At 43.1% G+C, this 17,036-nt stretch overlaps 1 protein-coding gene across 4 annotated transcripts; it reads right to left on the bottom strand.

Annotated features, from left to right (window-relative positions):
• Positions 1-1,290: 1,290 nt before the first annotated feature.
• LOC110501586 (gap junction gamma-1 protein) lies at positions 1,291-10,335 on the bottom strand. 4 transcript variants are annotated; one of them, XM_021579257.2, is made up of 3 exons: positions 10,210-10,335; positions 4,043-5,216; positions 1,291-3,853 (listed from the first exon to the last, which is right to left on the bottom strand). In XM_021579257.2, exons 2-3 carry the CDS (start codon positions 5,178-5,180, stop codon positions 3,840-3,842), a joined length of 1,152 nt encoding a protein of 383 aa, XP_021434932.1. In that variant the 5' UTR covers positions 5,181-5,216; positions 10,210-10,335; the 3' UTR covers positions 1,291-3,839. The 4 variants fall into 4 exon arrangements, with proteins under 4 accessions (XP_021434932.1, XP_021434931.1, XP_021434930.1 ...); XM_021579256.2 differs by lacking the exon at positions 10,210-10,335 and adding an exon at positions 9,502-9,801; XM_021579255.2 differs by lacking the exon at positions 10,210-10,335 and adding an exon at positions 9,486-9,779.
• Positions 10,336-17,036: the final 6,701 nt, after the last annotated feature.

Below are 17,036 nucleotides of genomic sequence, written 5' to 3' on the forward strand. Positions count from 1 at the left end.
ACCCTCTGAAGCACCTTGCAGTCGGATGCCAAGCAGTTGCCATACCAGGCGGTGATGCAGCTATTCAAGATGCTTTCAATGGCGTAGCTATAGAACCTTTTGAGGCTCTGAGGGCCCACGCCAAATCTTTTCATCCTCCCGAGGGGAAGAGGCATTGTTGTGCCTTCTTCACGACTGTGTTGGTATGTGGACCATGTTAATTCCTTAATGATGTGGACACTTGAGGAACTTGAAGCTCTCGACCTGCTCCACCACAACCCCGTCGAGCCCCATCCTGAATGGGAAATACATTATCACCATCACAGCAATACAATGCCTTGAAAAAGCATCCCCTTTGCAGCGTCTAATTTTGTCGAAGTTTCACATTTTGTTGCCTGGCATTTGGGCACATTCAATTGTCCAAATGTCAAAGGTACTGTACCCATACCTTAATGGTAGCCTCACTTTGATAAAGGATGCGAATATCACTGGCCCTTACTCCAATCGACATATTACCCCCTAGAGGAGAGCATAGAAAGGAGGGGGCTGATGTGTTATGAAAACTGACCGCATGGCCTTGTGGACTGTCAAGCATAAGATCCACATTTTAAAAGTATTCCAAAATGTGTTTAAGGCAATAGTGGAGTACAGAAATCTATACATCTGAAAGAGGAAATGCTGAGCGGTGCAAGATAAGGGGTTTGAGGCCTACTTCCATTAGCTGCTCCCGGAGTGTCTGATAGCAGGACAATGCAGGCTGACTGGACTGGCTGGGTTCACCTATGGGCAAAAGGTGTTCCCACTTTGAAGTGAGTTACTCCTTGGACGACTGCAGTCAAAGGTATAAATGGGTTTGGAGGTCAAGTCCATCCTTAAGTAGTTGGTCAGAGTAGCAAGTAGCTTAAAGTCATCTGGTTCATCCGCCTGACACCAGCAGTCATAGAGGCACATCAGGTACAGCGAGAGAACCTGCATCGAGTTCTTCAGCTTGGGAGGTGGAACTGCACAGTCCAGACAGTAAGCCTTTCATAGCAATGTTATTCACCTGCTTGAACTCTTGCATTATTTATGTAATCGTGCCAGAAAACGCACTTCAACTCTTCAAAGTTACCATTGATAATGGTCTATAACTGGTATACTTTGGACTTGCTGAAACAGTGATTTATTGCTGGGGTTTTGGTTCAATTGCTAAATCTGTAATTGTTTCCTCCATTTGCCCTTAAAGGACAGTACTTGACAGGTGAATACAATACGGTGGGAGCTCAGACACTAGGAGGGATCATTGGTAAATGTAATTAAATATTTCATTCAAACCAAGCAAACGCAAACCCTCATAGGGTGACATTTGCCAATATCACCAAATTATGATGGCGCAAAACACGTTTGGAACACTGCAGCCAGGAATTGCATCGATGGGATCAAATAAGTACGGCCCCTCACACGAATCCAGCTGCAAATCCTGTGAGTGCCAAGATATTTTGATAGCACAATTCAGTGTTATATTGTAGACCGAAAATGTACATACCTAATATACACCAGCCTACACATTGCATTACATACAATTTGCAGATACTCAAGGTAGACATGAATTTATTTGAAAAAGTGTAAGAAATAAAAAAAGTACTAAAGCAAGTATAAAAAAATAGTTTTGAGATGAGTTTACACTTCATGGCACTGCTGTTAGAGTGCACTGACAGCATCAGATCACATTCAAGGCATTGGGTCATTTTAACCTTCAAAAGATAACATGAACGTTTGCATTATAGATGATCATGTTCAAGGCATTGAGTTGTTTTAACTGTTAAAAGATAAAACAGACAGGACCATGGAGGTCATTCTTAACAGTTTAAGGCGCTTGAATTTGATTTGCATCAGAGTACAGTAACATGCACACGGTTTGTGCATAACCAGATTAATATCGAATCGTTTGTTTAAAAGCTCTGCAAGAACAATTTCCCTAATAATCCTTTTCACGTATGTAACCGGGCTACCTAATGGGACTTAAATAAATGCAGAAAGCCATCAAAATAAACATTTGACCATGTTGTTTGTGACACCTATTTGATTCTGAGTTCGGACATATAACGTTTGCATGTGAACTATTTCTAAGATGCATACCTTCAGTTTTTCCGAACTCACTTGCAGATAAGAGGCAGGCTTGCACTACTGGCACATGGCAGATCAAATACACAGCTGGAACCCCGAATCAGCCATCTTAATTCTACAGATTTCAGAAAACCGGGTGTTTTAATCAACGTATGCTTATTTCGATTTTAACATTATGCCGATTCAAGATGAAGAGAGTAGTGTTTACATGACCATTGCCATAAGTTGAACATCGAATTATTAGTGTGCATGTAAACATACTCGCTGCCTCAATGAACCGATCGTAAGATTTTGAAATGTGTAGAGAAGTAACAAAGCCACAAATATACAGGTCCAAATTTCAGGGGAAACACAATGTATAAAAAAATATAACCCCGAGTTGGGGGACAATTGGCTTGCTTTCTGAAAATGCTATTCGACAGAAGAAATGCTTAGTTAACCGGACCTGGACCCCCCCCCCCCCCCCCCCCCCCCAAGCAGGGAACTTCATACTTGTTACTAGTTGGTCACAGTGGCCTTAAAGCAGTGGTATTCAAACATTTTTTAGCGGTACCCCATTTCCCCACCCTCACAAAAATGTATTGCAACCCCAACCCGAATCTAATGACAACCTTAAAATGATTTTTTTTGTGTGAATTCCTATCTTTACATCAACAAATAACCTTCAATTCATTACGTTTTAATCTCTTATCAAAATGAAGAAACCAATAGATACATTTACTGAACACAATTTTTTTTCTAATTATCTTTCTCAAAATGTTTATTGTCCCATACAAAAATGTGTTCAAAACTATTTGGGCTTGACCACAACTTTGAATACCACTGCCTTAAAGGCTTCATTTTGTACTTCCAAGTGTCAATATCATCCAAACATTTACCATATAAAACTAAATGAAAGAACAGTATCAAAAAGCATGTGTTACATAAAACATACAAGATAATGTACATGAATTCAAGCATTACCCAGGTTTTTGATCCTTTGGACAAAGGTGCCAAAAAAGGCTTCCAGTTCCCAGACTTGGCATCAGATTTGGGGGGGGGTTCATGTTCAAAATAAGTTATTTCTGCAAACTACGTATTGCTGTTGGTGTGCTACAACTCGAATATAACAGTTATAACATATAGTTTTAACCATTTACTAATTGTAAGCTGTTGCACATGGAAGACAGTTATTCACAGCATAATATCACCAACACCCTCTGAATTGGCCACTTAGTACCTTTTCTTATGCTCAACAGCAAAGAGCCCTGTATATTACCATACCAGTTCAAACACTGACTCACTGTGGTTCCTTATTCCTCACAAAACACACCCAAAAAAATTTGACATGGTTTTGTGACACACTTTCCATTCCCTCTTGGAATGGCTGAAATTTAAACTACAGTTTTAGGTTCAAGGCCAACTTGAGATGGACCCCTCTAAACTCCAGCAAAGAGGAATAATTACAAACTACTAAAGGAAGTTCAACAAAACAGCACAGCTGCCCTGAGATACTAATAGGCATGTTCTGAAAACAGTTGGGTCACTTTGGATCTTCAGACATGGTCAAGTGTAGCTGGGTAGGAAGAGCCTGCTCGTTGAGTTTGGCATGTTTCAGTTGAGCGTTCACTGGCCTCAATACTGAAAGGCAGACCAATTAATCCTTCTCAAGTCACATATACACAACACCTGTTCCCACACAATGCTCCCTCATACCCCCACTGTCCCAGATGCGAGAATATATCATTAGAGGGCCAGGTGGGCAAATTAAGAAGTTAGGCTCGCAAACCTGAAGGCAAAAGGAGAAAAATGTAATGTCAATTTCAAGTAGACAATAATTGTACCTCATCCACAACATCCATTAATTGATTCGAACCACTATAGAATGACAATTACATGCAAAATACTACAGAAGTATTAGCTTAAAACCAACATATTATACTTTTTGTGACGCATGCCAGAGCCCAGATGAACACACCTTTCTCGCAGGTGCTGCTCTGCTTCTCCTGGGCAAAGTTGAGGCGGTTCTGCTCCACGGCCGTCCCATTGGACTCGGGGCTGCTGCTCCGCGACGGACTGCGGTTGTCCTCGTTCAGGTGGGCCAGGTCCAGGTGCTGCTGGGCCAGCTTCAGGTGCCTCCTCAGCCTCTCCAGCTCCCGCTGTGAAGTCTCGTCCCCAAACGACTCGCGGCCCGAGTCGCCCAGGTTGTAGTCCAACCGCATGCCCTTGGGGTCCTTCTTCAGAGCTGTGTTGTAGCCCGGAGGAGCTGTGGGGACCCGGTGGCCACATAGTGTGGGACGCTGGCTAGCCAGTTGGTGGGGAATTGGGGGACGAGGGCGGCAGAGACAGTCCCGGATGCCGCTATAGCCCAGGTGGAGGATCTCCAGCAAGGTGAAGAGCAGACAGAGGGCACTCACCCCGTACATGATGAGCAAAAAGATGGTCTTCTCTGTGGGGCGCGACACAAAGCAGTCCACCGTGTGCGGGCAGGGGGAGCGTTTGCACACGTACGAGGGAGACACCTTCAGGCCGTAGAGGATATACTGGCCGAACAGGAAGGAGACCTCGAAAGCAGCACGCGACAACAGCTGGAAGATGTACACCTTCATGAGGCCATTGCGCTTGATGCGCCGGCGCCCGTCATGCTTCTTGTTGGGCTTCTCCTCTTTCTTCTTCTCCTTCTCCACCTCAATCTCCTCCGAGATCATGGGATCCTCCTCACCATTATCCTCCGCCTCCTCGTAGTTCCGGTTGGTCCCTAGGCTCACCATGGGCATTCTCCTACCACGGGGCCTGTATTCCTCGTCATCCATGCGGGCAATCTTGTGCATGGCAAAGCCCAGGTACATGACGGTGGGGGTGGTGATCATGATCACCTGGAAGACCCAGAAACGGATGTGCGAGAGCGGCGCAAAAGCGTCGTAGCACACATTTTCGCAACCGGGTTGGTGCGTATTGCACACAAACTTGCTCTGTTCATCGTAGTAGATGGATTCGCCTCCTACAGCCGTCAACACAATGCGGAAGACGATGAGCAGCGTGAGCCAGATCTTTCCCACAAAAGTGGAATGGTTGGAGATCTCATCCAAGAGACGCGTCAGGAAACTCCAGCTCATGGTGACTCCGGAGTGGGGGGAGAGGGACACTCAACTCTATATGGGGGGAGAGAGAAAAAGTGAGCAAAACAGACTATATAGGCCAACACCATTTTGTGTAGCTCCTGGAAGTACGGCAGTACCTAGAATAAACTATGCAATATTCAACTTAAATTTGTATTGAATCATATTTTACTATTTGGATTTCTCAAGAATGGTGTCTAAACAGACTCTATAACGACAACCTCTCAACTGCCAGAAGTGTGCAGCTCATTGCTGAACAAATGATGAGAAGGATTCCTCCTCAGTCCGAGAGTTTGCAACACGTGTGAGCACCAAAGGCACACACCCCTAAACGATTCCAACTTCATTGCCAATTATTTCTGGGAAATTCAGACCAACTATTGGGTAAGAATAGTTATGTAGAACAGTTATGTAGAACAAAGACCAGACTGTTTGACAAATTTCCCTCATGGACTGTTCTAGTGGATTTAGGAGGCTTGCTTGTCATCAAATATCTCAACTCTTTAGGCAAATAATATAGCCTATAAGTTTAGCATAAATCAGTTTCGGTGCCCACAAATACAACAATATTGAAACTGCCCACATAATATGAAGAGAAGACCAGTACATTTACTACACCAACCAACTGAAGTGTGTAGATGTGATATACGCATAGGCTACTAATAAAATGATAAAATGGGTCTGTGTGATGTATGCCTCCTTTTCCGTTTGTCAGTACAGGCCTCTATGAAACAGTGTCATTCAATTAATGGATACTCATAAGCTCGATTTGATTAGTAATATTAAAAACGAAAAACCCTAGCAAAATCAGATGGCTCAAGGAATTAAAAGGCCCATAACACGATAGATGAGCAAATGCACCTATATCTTGCCTTAGCTGCAATGTACTACCATCGGGAGACAGATGTGATCCATCAGCAAGATATCACTAATAGCCAGCAGATGGCATTAACATCAACGTAAGCATCTCACAAAGGCAGCCCTCATGAGCTTTTTTTTTTGTTGCTCAGTATGTATAATACCAGTTCTGTCAGCTTTTCCTTCTTGAGATGTCACAAGCTTGGGCAATGATCTCATGAAATGGGCACCAAATACATATTTACTCCAAACTACATCAATGAGCGATGCACAGTACATTTCAGAAATTGATAATTTGGGCATTGTAAATTCTTGACCATAAATTGCCTTAGATAGGGGATTGAGTTTCATCACAGGTAAGTAAGTGGATGCCCAAGCACATATATAATTTGTGTATGAAATAAAACAAGCTACTGCCTACGGGTACATTGGAGTCCATTGGTTTTGGGGTTTGATTTTCAAACACACCCAAAAGCCTGGATGAAAGGTAACTAACCTTAAAAGGGGCAATATGATTGCTAAACCCATGTTTGTACTTTTAAATGAATGACAAATATGAAACTTAAATGCCTCAAGAGCCTCCATTTTAGGACCACTATTGTTTTCACTATATATTTTACCTCTTGGTGATGTCATTCAGAAATATAATGTAAACTTTCACTGCTATGCGGATGACACACAGCTGTACATTTCGATGAAACATGGTGAAGCCCCAAAATTGCCCTCCCTGGAAGCCTGTGTTTCAGACATAAGGACGTGGATGGCGGCAAATTTTAGATTTTTAAACTCGGACGAAACAGAGATGCTTGTTCTAGGGCCCAAGAAACAAAGAAATCTTCTGTTGAATCTGACAATTAATCTTGATGGTTGTACAGTCGTCGCAAACAAAACTGTGAAGGACCTCGGCGTTACTCTGGACCCTGATCTCTCTTTTGACGAACATATCAAGAGACTGTTTCAAGGACAGCTTTTTTCCATCTACGTAACATTGCAAAAATCAGAAACTTTCTGTCCAAAAATTGAGAGAAATGTATCCATGCTTTTGTCACTTCTAGGTTAGACTACTGCAATGCTCTACTTTCCAGCTACCTGGATAAAGCACTAAAAACTTAAGTTAGTGCTAAACACTGCTGCTAGACTTGAACCAAAAATGTGATCATATTACTCCAGTGCTTGCCTCTCTACACTGGCTTCCTGTTAAGGCAAGGGCTGATTAAGGTTTTACTGCTAACATACAAAGCATTAAATTGGCTTGCTCCTACCCATCTTTCCGATTTGGTCTTGCTGTACATACCTACACATACGCTACGGTCACAAGACACAGGCCTCCTTACTGTCCCTAGAATTTCTAAGCAAACAGCTGGAGGCAGGGCTTTCTCTTAGGGCTTTCTCTTACAGAGCTCCATTTTTATGGAATGGTCTGCCTATCCATGTGAGAGACGCAGACTAGGTCTCAACTTTTAAGTCTTTATTGAAAACTCATCTCTTCAGTAGGTCCTATGATTGAGTGTAGTCTGGTCCAGGAGTGTGAAGGTGAACGGAAAGGCACAGCAGCAATGAACCGCCCTTGCCGTCTCAGCCTGGCCAGTTCCCCACTCTCCACTGGGATTCTCTGCCTCAAACCCTATTACAGGGGCTGAGTCACTGGCTTACTGGTGCTCTTCCATGCTGTCCCTAGGAGGGGTGCATCACTTGAGTGGGATGAGTCACTGACGTGATCTTCCTGTCCGGGTTGGCGCCCCCCTTAGGTTGTGTCGTGATAGAGATCTTCGTGGGCTATACTCAGCCTTGTCTCAGGATGGTAAGTTGGTGGTTGAAGATATCCCTCTAGTGGTGTGGGGGCTGTGCTTTGGTAAAGTGGGTGGGGTTATATCCTGGGTCTGTTTGCCCCTGTCCGGGGGTATCGTCAGACGGGCCAGTGTCTCCTGACCCCTCCTGTCTCAGCCACCAGTATTGATGCTGCAGTAGTTTATGTGTCGGGGGGCTAGGGTCAGTCTGTTATATCTGGAGTATTTCTCCTGTCTTATCCGGTGTCCTGTGTGAATTTAAATATGCTCTCTCTAATTCTCTTTCTTTCTTTCTCTCTCTCTCTCTCTCTCTCTGGATGACCTGAGCCCAAGGACCATGCCTCAGGACAACCTGGCTGTCCCCAGTCCACCTGGCCGTGCTGCTGCCCCAGTTTAAACTGTCCTGCCTGCGGCTATGGAACCCTGACCTGTTCACCGGACGTGCTACCTGTCCCAGACCTGCTGTTTTCAACAATCTCAAGACAGCAGCAGCGGTAGAGATACTCTGAACGATCGGCTATGAATTGCCAACTGACATTTACTCCTGGAGGTGCTGACCTGTTGCACCCTCGACAACCACTGACTATTATTATTTGACCCTGCTAGTCATCTATGAACATTTGAAGATCTTGGCCATGTTCTGTTATAATCGCCACCCGGCACAGCCAGAAGAGGACTGGCCACCCCTCATAGCCTGGTTCCCCTCTAGGTTTCTTCCTATGTTCTGGCCTTTCTTGGGAGTTTTTCCACTGTGCTTCTACACCTGCATTGCTTGCTGTTTGGGGTTTTAGGCCGGGTTTCTGTACAGCACTTTGTGACATCAGCTGATGTAAGAAGGGCTTTATAAATACATTTGATTGCTTGTTTACAGACAATGTAATTGAAAACAAACATTACTAGCCTCAAAACCTAGTTCAAACTATCATTTTGATATCATGGGTGGCCCCGTCTATGAATTTGTGAGTGAGTCCATCTCTCCAGTCCCATCCAGATGCTATTTACATTAAAAAAGGTGGCGAATTAGGGGCTTTGTTGTTTCAACTGCAGATCTGCCTCTTTAATATCTCACATAAAACGTACAAATTCCAGGCACGTTTCAACTGTTAAAGCGGTCTAACCTGAATGTACAGGGTGGTGGGGAGGACAAGCAGCAGGCTGCTCGCGGCGAAGAACCGGCCTCCAGTGGCTCTATAGGTACATTTCTGCTATTTTGCCTTTAAATCGGCTAACCAGACTACCCCATGTACACGTAAAGTTGCCAGCCAGAGAAAAACTATTACATATAGCCGTAGAAAATGGGTTCATTAGAAATCTATGTTCCTACGGTGCCCTCGTGCTGCGTTCGATAGCTTCCATCACCTTCATCCCCTCGCACGAATGAACAAGCTAGCATAAATCAAGATATCAATTAGCTAACTACATATTTCTCTCTAGTAACACTTACCAAACAATTGACTGATTGGCTATCTAAACTAGACAGAAAGGATAGCTACTTACATCAAATATTGAACGCAGTAGCTAAGTTAGCTAGGAGAAAAACAATTGCTTCAAGCAGCCAGCTAACGTTAGCGCACAACACTCAGAAACACACAAAAAATATCCTAAACGCGAACTAACGCTCAGTTTTGTTGGTTGACATATCTGTTATTAATCTTACCTCGAATCCTACTTACTCCGTTTCTAAAGTCCTTGAATTTTGCCTGTAGGCTATGCCTAAAAAAAAAATTTCCTCAAATGTCTGGTCACTTTTCTCTCCACTATAGAAAAAAGCTTCACTTTATTACCCGCATTCGAAAAATACGGGGGAGAGACAGACAAAGAACATCCCTAAATCCCGATTTTCTCCTCCCCTACGCGCGTATGCACCCCACCCCCCTCTCCAGGACCTTCTCATGAAATCTGAGACAAGGATCAACGTCGACACTCTTCATCCTCAGAACCGGAGTATTTGTTTTTCCATACAATGCGATACACACAGCTGTGTGCTCCCAACAGTCAGCCACCAAAACAGATTTAGCCGTTTACATTGCAAATGAAGACGGCAGTACAATTTCTCAAAAAATGATGTCCCTCTCTCTCTCCTGAGTTCCATAGACAGACTATGGCTGGGCGTAATGCAATGTTCATTTGTTCTCACAATAAACTGTTTACGATATTAATAAGAACATCAACAACTATAACATCCACAATGTAGAATTTGTACGCACAACTGTTATAACGAAATGTATGTATGCACCCCTATAATAGAGATTTAAGAAGCTTGCTATTTATTTATTACTGTAAGATTTCAGTTAGCACAACTAGGCAACTGTCGCAGTGATAATTCTTAATTACTGTCGCATAATGATAATTCTTATGATTTACAGTCTGCTGAGTTTTACCTGCATGTTGGTGTGGTGGGAATTTGAAAATGGTGCTACAATCTTCATTGTTGTGGGATGTGCCCCCAGCTGTTATGTGGCACATAGCGCCCCCCCCCCCCCCCCTTTCCGATTGGAGCGAGCGTTCGGAAGTAGTTATTATTTTAAACCTTTCCTCCTTCTCGACACTTTCTTTGGCAAGATGGGGATGAGAATCCTTCCTCCCAGACTAGCTTCCATATACAGTACATTTTTATCCTCCATTGTCATCAGTTGGCACACGCAGGAGATACATCAAAAGCACTCCAGTCTTCTGTAAAGTATTTTCATCCACACAACGATGCCATCAACTAGACATCATTCCACTAGATTGGGTACATTCTGTATGTTTCACTGTTAAATTATTTCATCAATCTCAGAAGGTAGCCAGTCAGTCAGTCAATGATCGTGGTCATTGTTCTTCCTGTATTCACAGAAATTCAAGCAACATCGCTAAACAATTGGCAAGTATAAGCAGATGTATTGTGTTCAACAAATTGCTTGCGAAAAGACTTCATGATTGTGGATGACCGAGTTTTATTGTCTGGCCAGGGCAGTTTACCACTCAATGCACATCATACTGCTCTTCACTGCAAACAGGTCAGATGGAATGTGCTCCCCTTCCCTCTTCTTGGGGAGATTTCACAAGCGTGCTTTCATTCATGGATTTCATTGTGTGGTCCCCTCGTCACCTAGACTTATACAAGCTTCCTTTTCACCACAGAGGCAGAAACTCTAAACAGCAGGAACCCAAAACGTAGTGGTTGTTCAAGTTGCTTGATATAGTGTGATGTTAAAATTTCCTTTGTGCCCTGGATTGCAGCTTGCTTTTTCCCAAAAGCCATAGGGCGGCGCACAATTGGCTCAGCGTCGTTCGGGTTTGGCGGGGGAAAGCGGACATTGTAAATAAAAATGTTTTCATAACAGACTTGCCTAGTTAAATAAAGGTTAAATAAAACAATGTTTACTCTGATCACATGTCTCCAGAATGGAACATTCATCGTGCTACAACTGTGGCGTAATATGACCAAACTCTAGGTATAAGTGCTTTGTCCAACAGTTGCTTATTCCATTTGTGCCACTGTGATTAACCTGTGTAGGCTAGTGGTTGAATCATCCCTCGTGATGTTTGTCTTCCTCGATGCCACATACTCCCTGCTTTTGAGAAAGGTCATAACTGGTTTTTGCCTGAATATTTTCGTTCTGCCATGAGTTTACCCATTAAGGAGTTATAGACAGCTCTTTTGTCAGTGTAATAGGAAGAAGGAATGGGGGAGTGAGTGTCAGAGAAAATTAGAAATGAGACCCAGGGTTCTACACCATACTTTGGAGCACAGTAAAAAAACAAAAAAAAAAAAAAAAAGCATATGACAACGAAGAAGTGGAAAATCACCCTGGGAACTCACCACTTTAAAATAATTGGATATTCAACTACATTGCAAACTGATATTCCCCACCAATTCCACCCCTGGTTGTACTTAAAAATTTCAAATACGAATTGTCACAGAATTGACTAGCTATACACTAAGTATTCTGGTCAACAGAGGAAAAACTCACACCTACATACAGTATGTGCCAACAGCATTAACTCAAAATCCACCCCCACCCTCTTCCCCAAGAAAAGGTGGTTGTGCCTGTTTTAGTCACTAAGCAACAAATCTGTGGATGTGGAATTGCACTACAATGCCCTCAGGAACTCTATAGCTTTTCTCTGTCCAAGCCCTTAGTCATGCTGATGTGCTTTGAGGCAGTTGAATTATTAGAGCCTGGCTCACTCCCCCACTGGTTGTAATGTTGCCCTCACATTCACGAGGGGATCTCCATACCATTACATTGGCTCACAATAGACCATGACATTTGTAAGACGTTGGATCAATTGTCGTGCTATTGTTTGCAAGACTCTTTACACTTACAGATCCATAGATAATGGACATACACCTGATGCTACTGTGTCCTGTTTGGGAGGTGGCATGCATGGTTGACGTTTGCTGTCCAAAACAAACATTTTGCGGTTTGGGTTCAGTTTGAATAATTACAAGAATATCATCTTAACACTTTTTATTAATACTCTTTTTGTGTTTACCTTGTATAACTTAATTCTGAAGGTATGGGTTACATGTCAGAGGCACAAGACAGACTGCTTGTTCACGTTGCAAGATCAATCTATGATTCAAAGCTTTATGGTACCGTTCGCCATTACTACACGGAATATACCCCTGATTGATGCTTGCAACTCTGCTGTCCATGTGTTTTTGATCATGTCTATTTGCTGTGTTGTTTTATAGGGTCTGTGATGTTGTAATTTCGGTTGATAATGCTTATAACTGGATGGGCTATGAAACAATAAAATGTCTATCTGTGGTTCCGTCAGACGGATTGCTTTCAATAAACATATTTTTCATTCACATAAATCAGATTGTTTGTTTGTGACATACATTCATAGCCACCCCAATGCCTCAGCCAAATGCAAAACACTTGTATCATAAACATGCTCAATCCCACTTGAAAATCCCATTCATGAAATTCTGCTGCATATCGAAGGCGGTGTGATTATTAGTTGCACCTGTTAGTTTTTGGCAATTCCATTACTGAGCATACAGTAATTAAGTTCAGCAGTAAATTTTCTCTGCATTTTTACTACTTCATTCACAGTTTGGGGAAGTGAAGCCAGGTGCCAGCAAGCCTAATGCTTCCCATCTGTGTTTGTGGGCCGTTGTAGCCTAATGTAGTACCTTGGAGCTCAGTTTACAACTGATTGAAGGCTAAATTATTTCATAAAACAGTCGCACACTGCTGTGTAAAGCCTCAAGCCCTAAGGTCACTTATAAGTGGCACATTTACATATGTAAAACAATAATTGCGTTGACTGTTGGGAGGAACAGTGGCTGAGCTGAAGGCAGTGTCGTAGGAATACAAACGGACATCTTGCACTGAAATTGTAATTTTGGTAAGTTTTTGTAACTTTTTGCATGCTGTACAGTAATCTCCTTTTTGTTGACATCTGAGGCATTTTCTCTTTTTATAATTATAGAGTAAATAGTGTAGTTTGTTTGGTGGATAGTGTAGTTTGTTTGGTGGATAGTGTAGTTTGTTTGGTGGGCTCTTTTTAAGGTGAAACAAACTTTAGAACGCAATAGGATGCAAATGGGGACACTGCCCCGCAGTCATGCACACCCCACTACTGGGGAGACAAGGCAACCGATTCCCATTACTAGTAGCACCTCAGCTCAGTGTATTGGGTCAGGGGGATCGGGACACACAGGTTGGCCTGGTGGGCTTTTGAGGGTTTAAGACATCAGCATGCTTCAGTTCAGCTGGCGCATAGCCAAACTTGGCTAGCCGAACCAAACACATGTGCTCGCATATTCCTTTAAAAGACCTTCGCTTGAAAAGGTTAATTTTCAAAGAAAAAATGTGCATGAAAACGTGTCACCTCTCATTGAAAGTCCCTACTGTTGACCAATCACCGACGAAGCGGTGTAGACTTCGACTTCGAACTTCGGCTTGCCTTCAGACATTTTTTTGTGTGCCCGAACAGCCGAAAAAACCGATACCGAAGTCCAAAACGAACAAAAACATCACAAAATGTTGTCATAATATATGCACAAACCGTTTCGGTTGGGAAGTATGCAGACACCTTTAGGGGGATGGGTGGGTGCCTAGGCAGGCTTTGTGAGGGGGGATGGGGGTGTTGGTGGTAGTCAGCGGGGGGGGGGGGGGGGGGGGGGGGGGGGTGATGTTTCTCCTATTTCAGTCCAGGCTCCTTTGCATCGTCACCGTGTGCACACAGGCTTGCAAGCACACACACACACACCAACCATTGTAGGGTTACACTCGGAATAGTGCATGGTGGGGCACACAAAATAACCCACAACCCATATAGGAAAGAGGGGTACTGGGTTGCCATGGAAACAGACGGCTCTACCCCGGAACAGATGGTAGGAGGTGAGGGGGATCAGGTTGGTTAAAGTGGCGGCAGCTAAAGATTATTCTTTTCCCCCTAATCTTGAGCTTCTAAGTTGGAATTTCTTTAAAGTGTGCCTGCCAAAAACATACGGTAGTCATACAGTAGTTCACTGAAATTACAAGAGGATCCTAATTTGCTGTTGATAATACATGATAATCCTAATTGACAATAATGTTGTTGATTGACCCAGGCAGCTTTTCAGTGCATATGTCACTCTGACTTGGAACAAGAGACTGGAAAAAGAGACTGGAACTGGAACAAGAGACTTGAGAATGATTTGTCCTGACCCCAATATGAAAGGATTGCAGGCGACATGGACACTTGGCAATTTGTATTTGTTATTGAACCTTTATTTAACTAGGCAAGTCAGTTAAGAACAAATTCATATTTACAATGAGGGCCTACCTCGGCCAAACCTTAACCCGGACGACGTTGTGCCAATTGTGCGACGCCCTATGGGGCTCCCAATCACGGCCGGTTGTGATACAGCCTGGAATCGAACCAGGTTCTATAGTGACACCTCTGACACTGAGACGCAGTGCCTTAGATCTCTGCTTTAGTTGCCCTACCCTCTGCTCTGACATATAGGCCCCCCTAATGAACTGTATGTTATTTATAGATTTAGTAACGGTTACTTGTTTTTTCTTTAACCTATTGTGTCTTTACTTCAGATCACCCTCACACAACACAAACATGTTTGTGAAGAGCAAGGACAGCTACTATTGGAATGGAGTAGCCTACACTTCAAGGATCAGAAAACTTGGGACACCCTCACCCACTAGATCCCCCTCTAGATCCCATCTGGCCTCAGATGAGCTTTGTAGAATCACTGCTTTGCAAACAGCACTCCCCCAGTAGCTACTCCTACAGAAGCTAGTTTGCGTACTTTCTAATGTTTGCTAACTCCCTCAACACAGTCACCATTCATAGGGTGGAAACATAACTTTAAACCTGTGTTTAACTTATATATACACTATATATGCAAAAGTATGTGGACACCCCTTCAAATGCCTGGATTTGGCTATGTCAACCACACCCGTTGCTGACAGGTGTATAAAATTGAGCACACAGCCATGTAATCTCCATAGACAAACATTGGCAGTATAATGGCCTTACTGAAGAGCTCAGTGACTTTCAACGTGGCACCGTCATAGTATGCCACCTTTCCAACAAGTCAGTTTGTCAAATTTCTGCCATGCTAGAGCTGCCCCGGTCAACTGTAAGTGCTGTTAATGTGAAGTGGATAATTCTAGGAGCAACAGGCCACACAAGCTCACAGAACAGGACCGCTGAGTGCTGAAGCGCGTGGTACGTAAAAATTGTCTGTCCTTGGTTGCAACACTCTCTACCGACTTCCAAACTGCCTCTGGAAGCAACGTCAGGACAAGAACTGTTAGTCGGGAGCTTCTTGAAATGGGTGTCCATGGACAAGCAGCCACACACAAGCCTATGGTCACCATGAGCAATGCCAGGCATCGGCTGGAGTGCTGTAAAGCTCGCCTCCATTGGAGTCTGGAGATGTGGAAACGTGTTCTCTGGAGTGATGAATCACAGTTCACCATCTGGCAGTGGGTTTGGCACATGCCAGGAGATGAATTGGAATGCCGACTGAGAGCCAGGCCTAAACGCCCAAAATCAGTGCCTGACCTCACTAATGCTCTTGTCGCTGAATGGAAGTAAGTCCCCGCAGCAATGTTTCAACATCTAGTGGAAAGCCTTCCCAGAAGAGTGAAGGCTGTTATAGCAGCTAAGGGGGGACCAGCCCATGATTTTGGAATGAGGTGTTTGACGAGCAGGTGTCCACATACTTTTGTGTATCTATGTGTATCTATGTAGTGTATCTCCAATTTCAATATGAGTAGAGATTAATATCACAATGAGGTTGCTAATTCAACAATTTTTTATAACCATGTGCTCGGGCAGCTTATTAAATTCATGATTTAACATTTTCAGCAGATGACAAATATATACTTGTTTTTGTGACCTTGTATTCTACCTTTTCAGAGCCTTGGTGTATTTTTAGCTAAATAAATGTTTTGTTTTGCTGAACATGATTGAGGTTGGGTCAGTCTAAATAGTTTTGAAGAAGTGAGTAAAGTTTTGAGAAATGTGCTCGAGCGTTGGAGAAAAACGTCAGCATGACAGAGACATAAAAATAATGTGAGGCTTGGCTGCCTTGGTGACTGGGACAGATAGTGGTGAATTGTGCCAAAGAGCTACATCAGCCCACGTATGTTGGAATTACATTTCACAATGAACAATGAGATGGTCTAAAAACAATGAGATGGTCTAAAAACACAATAAGTGAGAATGGGAGAACACATCACATCTGTTCTCAGAATAGTGAATAATGAGGAAACTCACAGATGGGCAATCACTCACTTTTTTACATGCTGAGGAGAGGACAGGGGTGAAAGTGTGAAATTAATTAACTTTAAGCTTTGGTTATGTGGTTATTTATACAGTACCAGTCAAAAGTTTTAGAACACCTACTCATTCAAGGGTTTTTCTTCATTTTTACTGTTCTCTACATTGTTGAATAATAGTGAAGATGTCAAAACTATGAAAAAACACATGGAATCATGTAGTAACCAAAGAAGTGTTTAAACAAATAAAAATATATTTGAGATTTTAGATTCTTCAAATAGCCACCCTTTGCCTTGGTGACAGCTTTGCACACTCTTGGCATTCTCTCAACCAGCTTCATGAAAAGCATTTCAGTCACCTGGAAAGCATTTCGATTCACAGGTGTGCCTTCTTAAAAGTTCATTTGTGTAATTTCTTAACCTTCTTACTGCATTTGAGCCAATCAGTTGTGTTGTGACAAGGTAGAGGGGGTATA

This window comes from Oncorhynchus mykiss, chromosome 22, assembly GCF_013265735.2.
Source record: "Oncorhynchus mykiss isolate Arlee chromosome 22, USDA_OmykA_1.1, whole genome shotgun sequence".
Lineage (NCBI taxonomy): Eukaryota > Metazoa > Chordata > Actinopteri > Salmoniformes > Salmonidae > Oncorhynchus > Oncorhynchus mykiss.

What these genes read in the sequence shown, in the direction of transcription:
- LOC110501586 (XM_021579257.2), bottom strand. Translation starts at nt 5,180, where the DNA reads ATGAGCTGGAGTTTCCTGACGCGTCTCTTGGATGAGATCTCCAACCAT.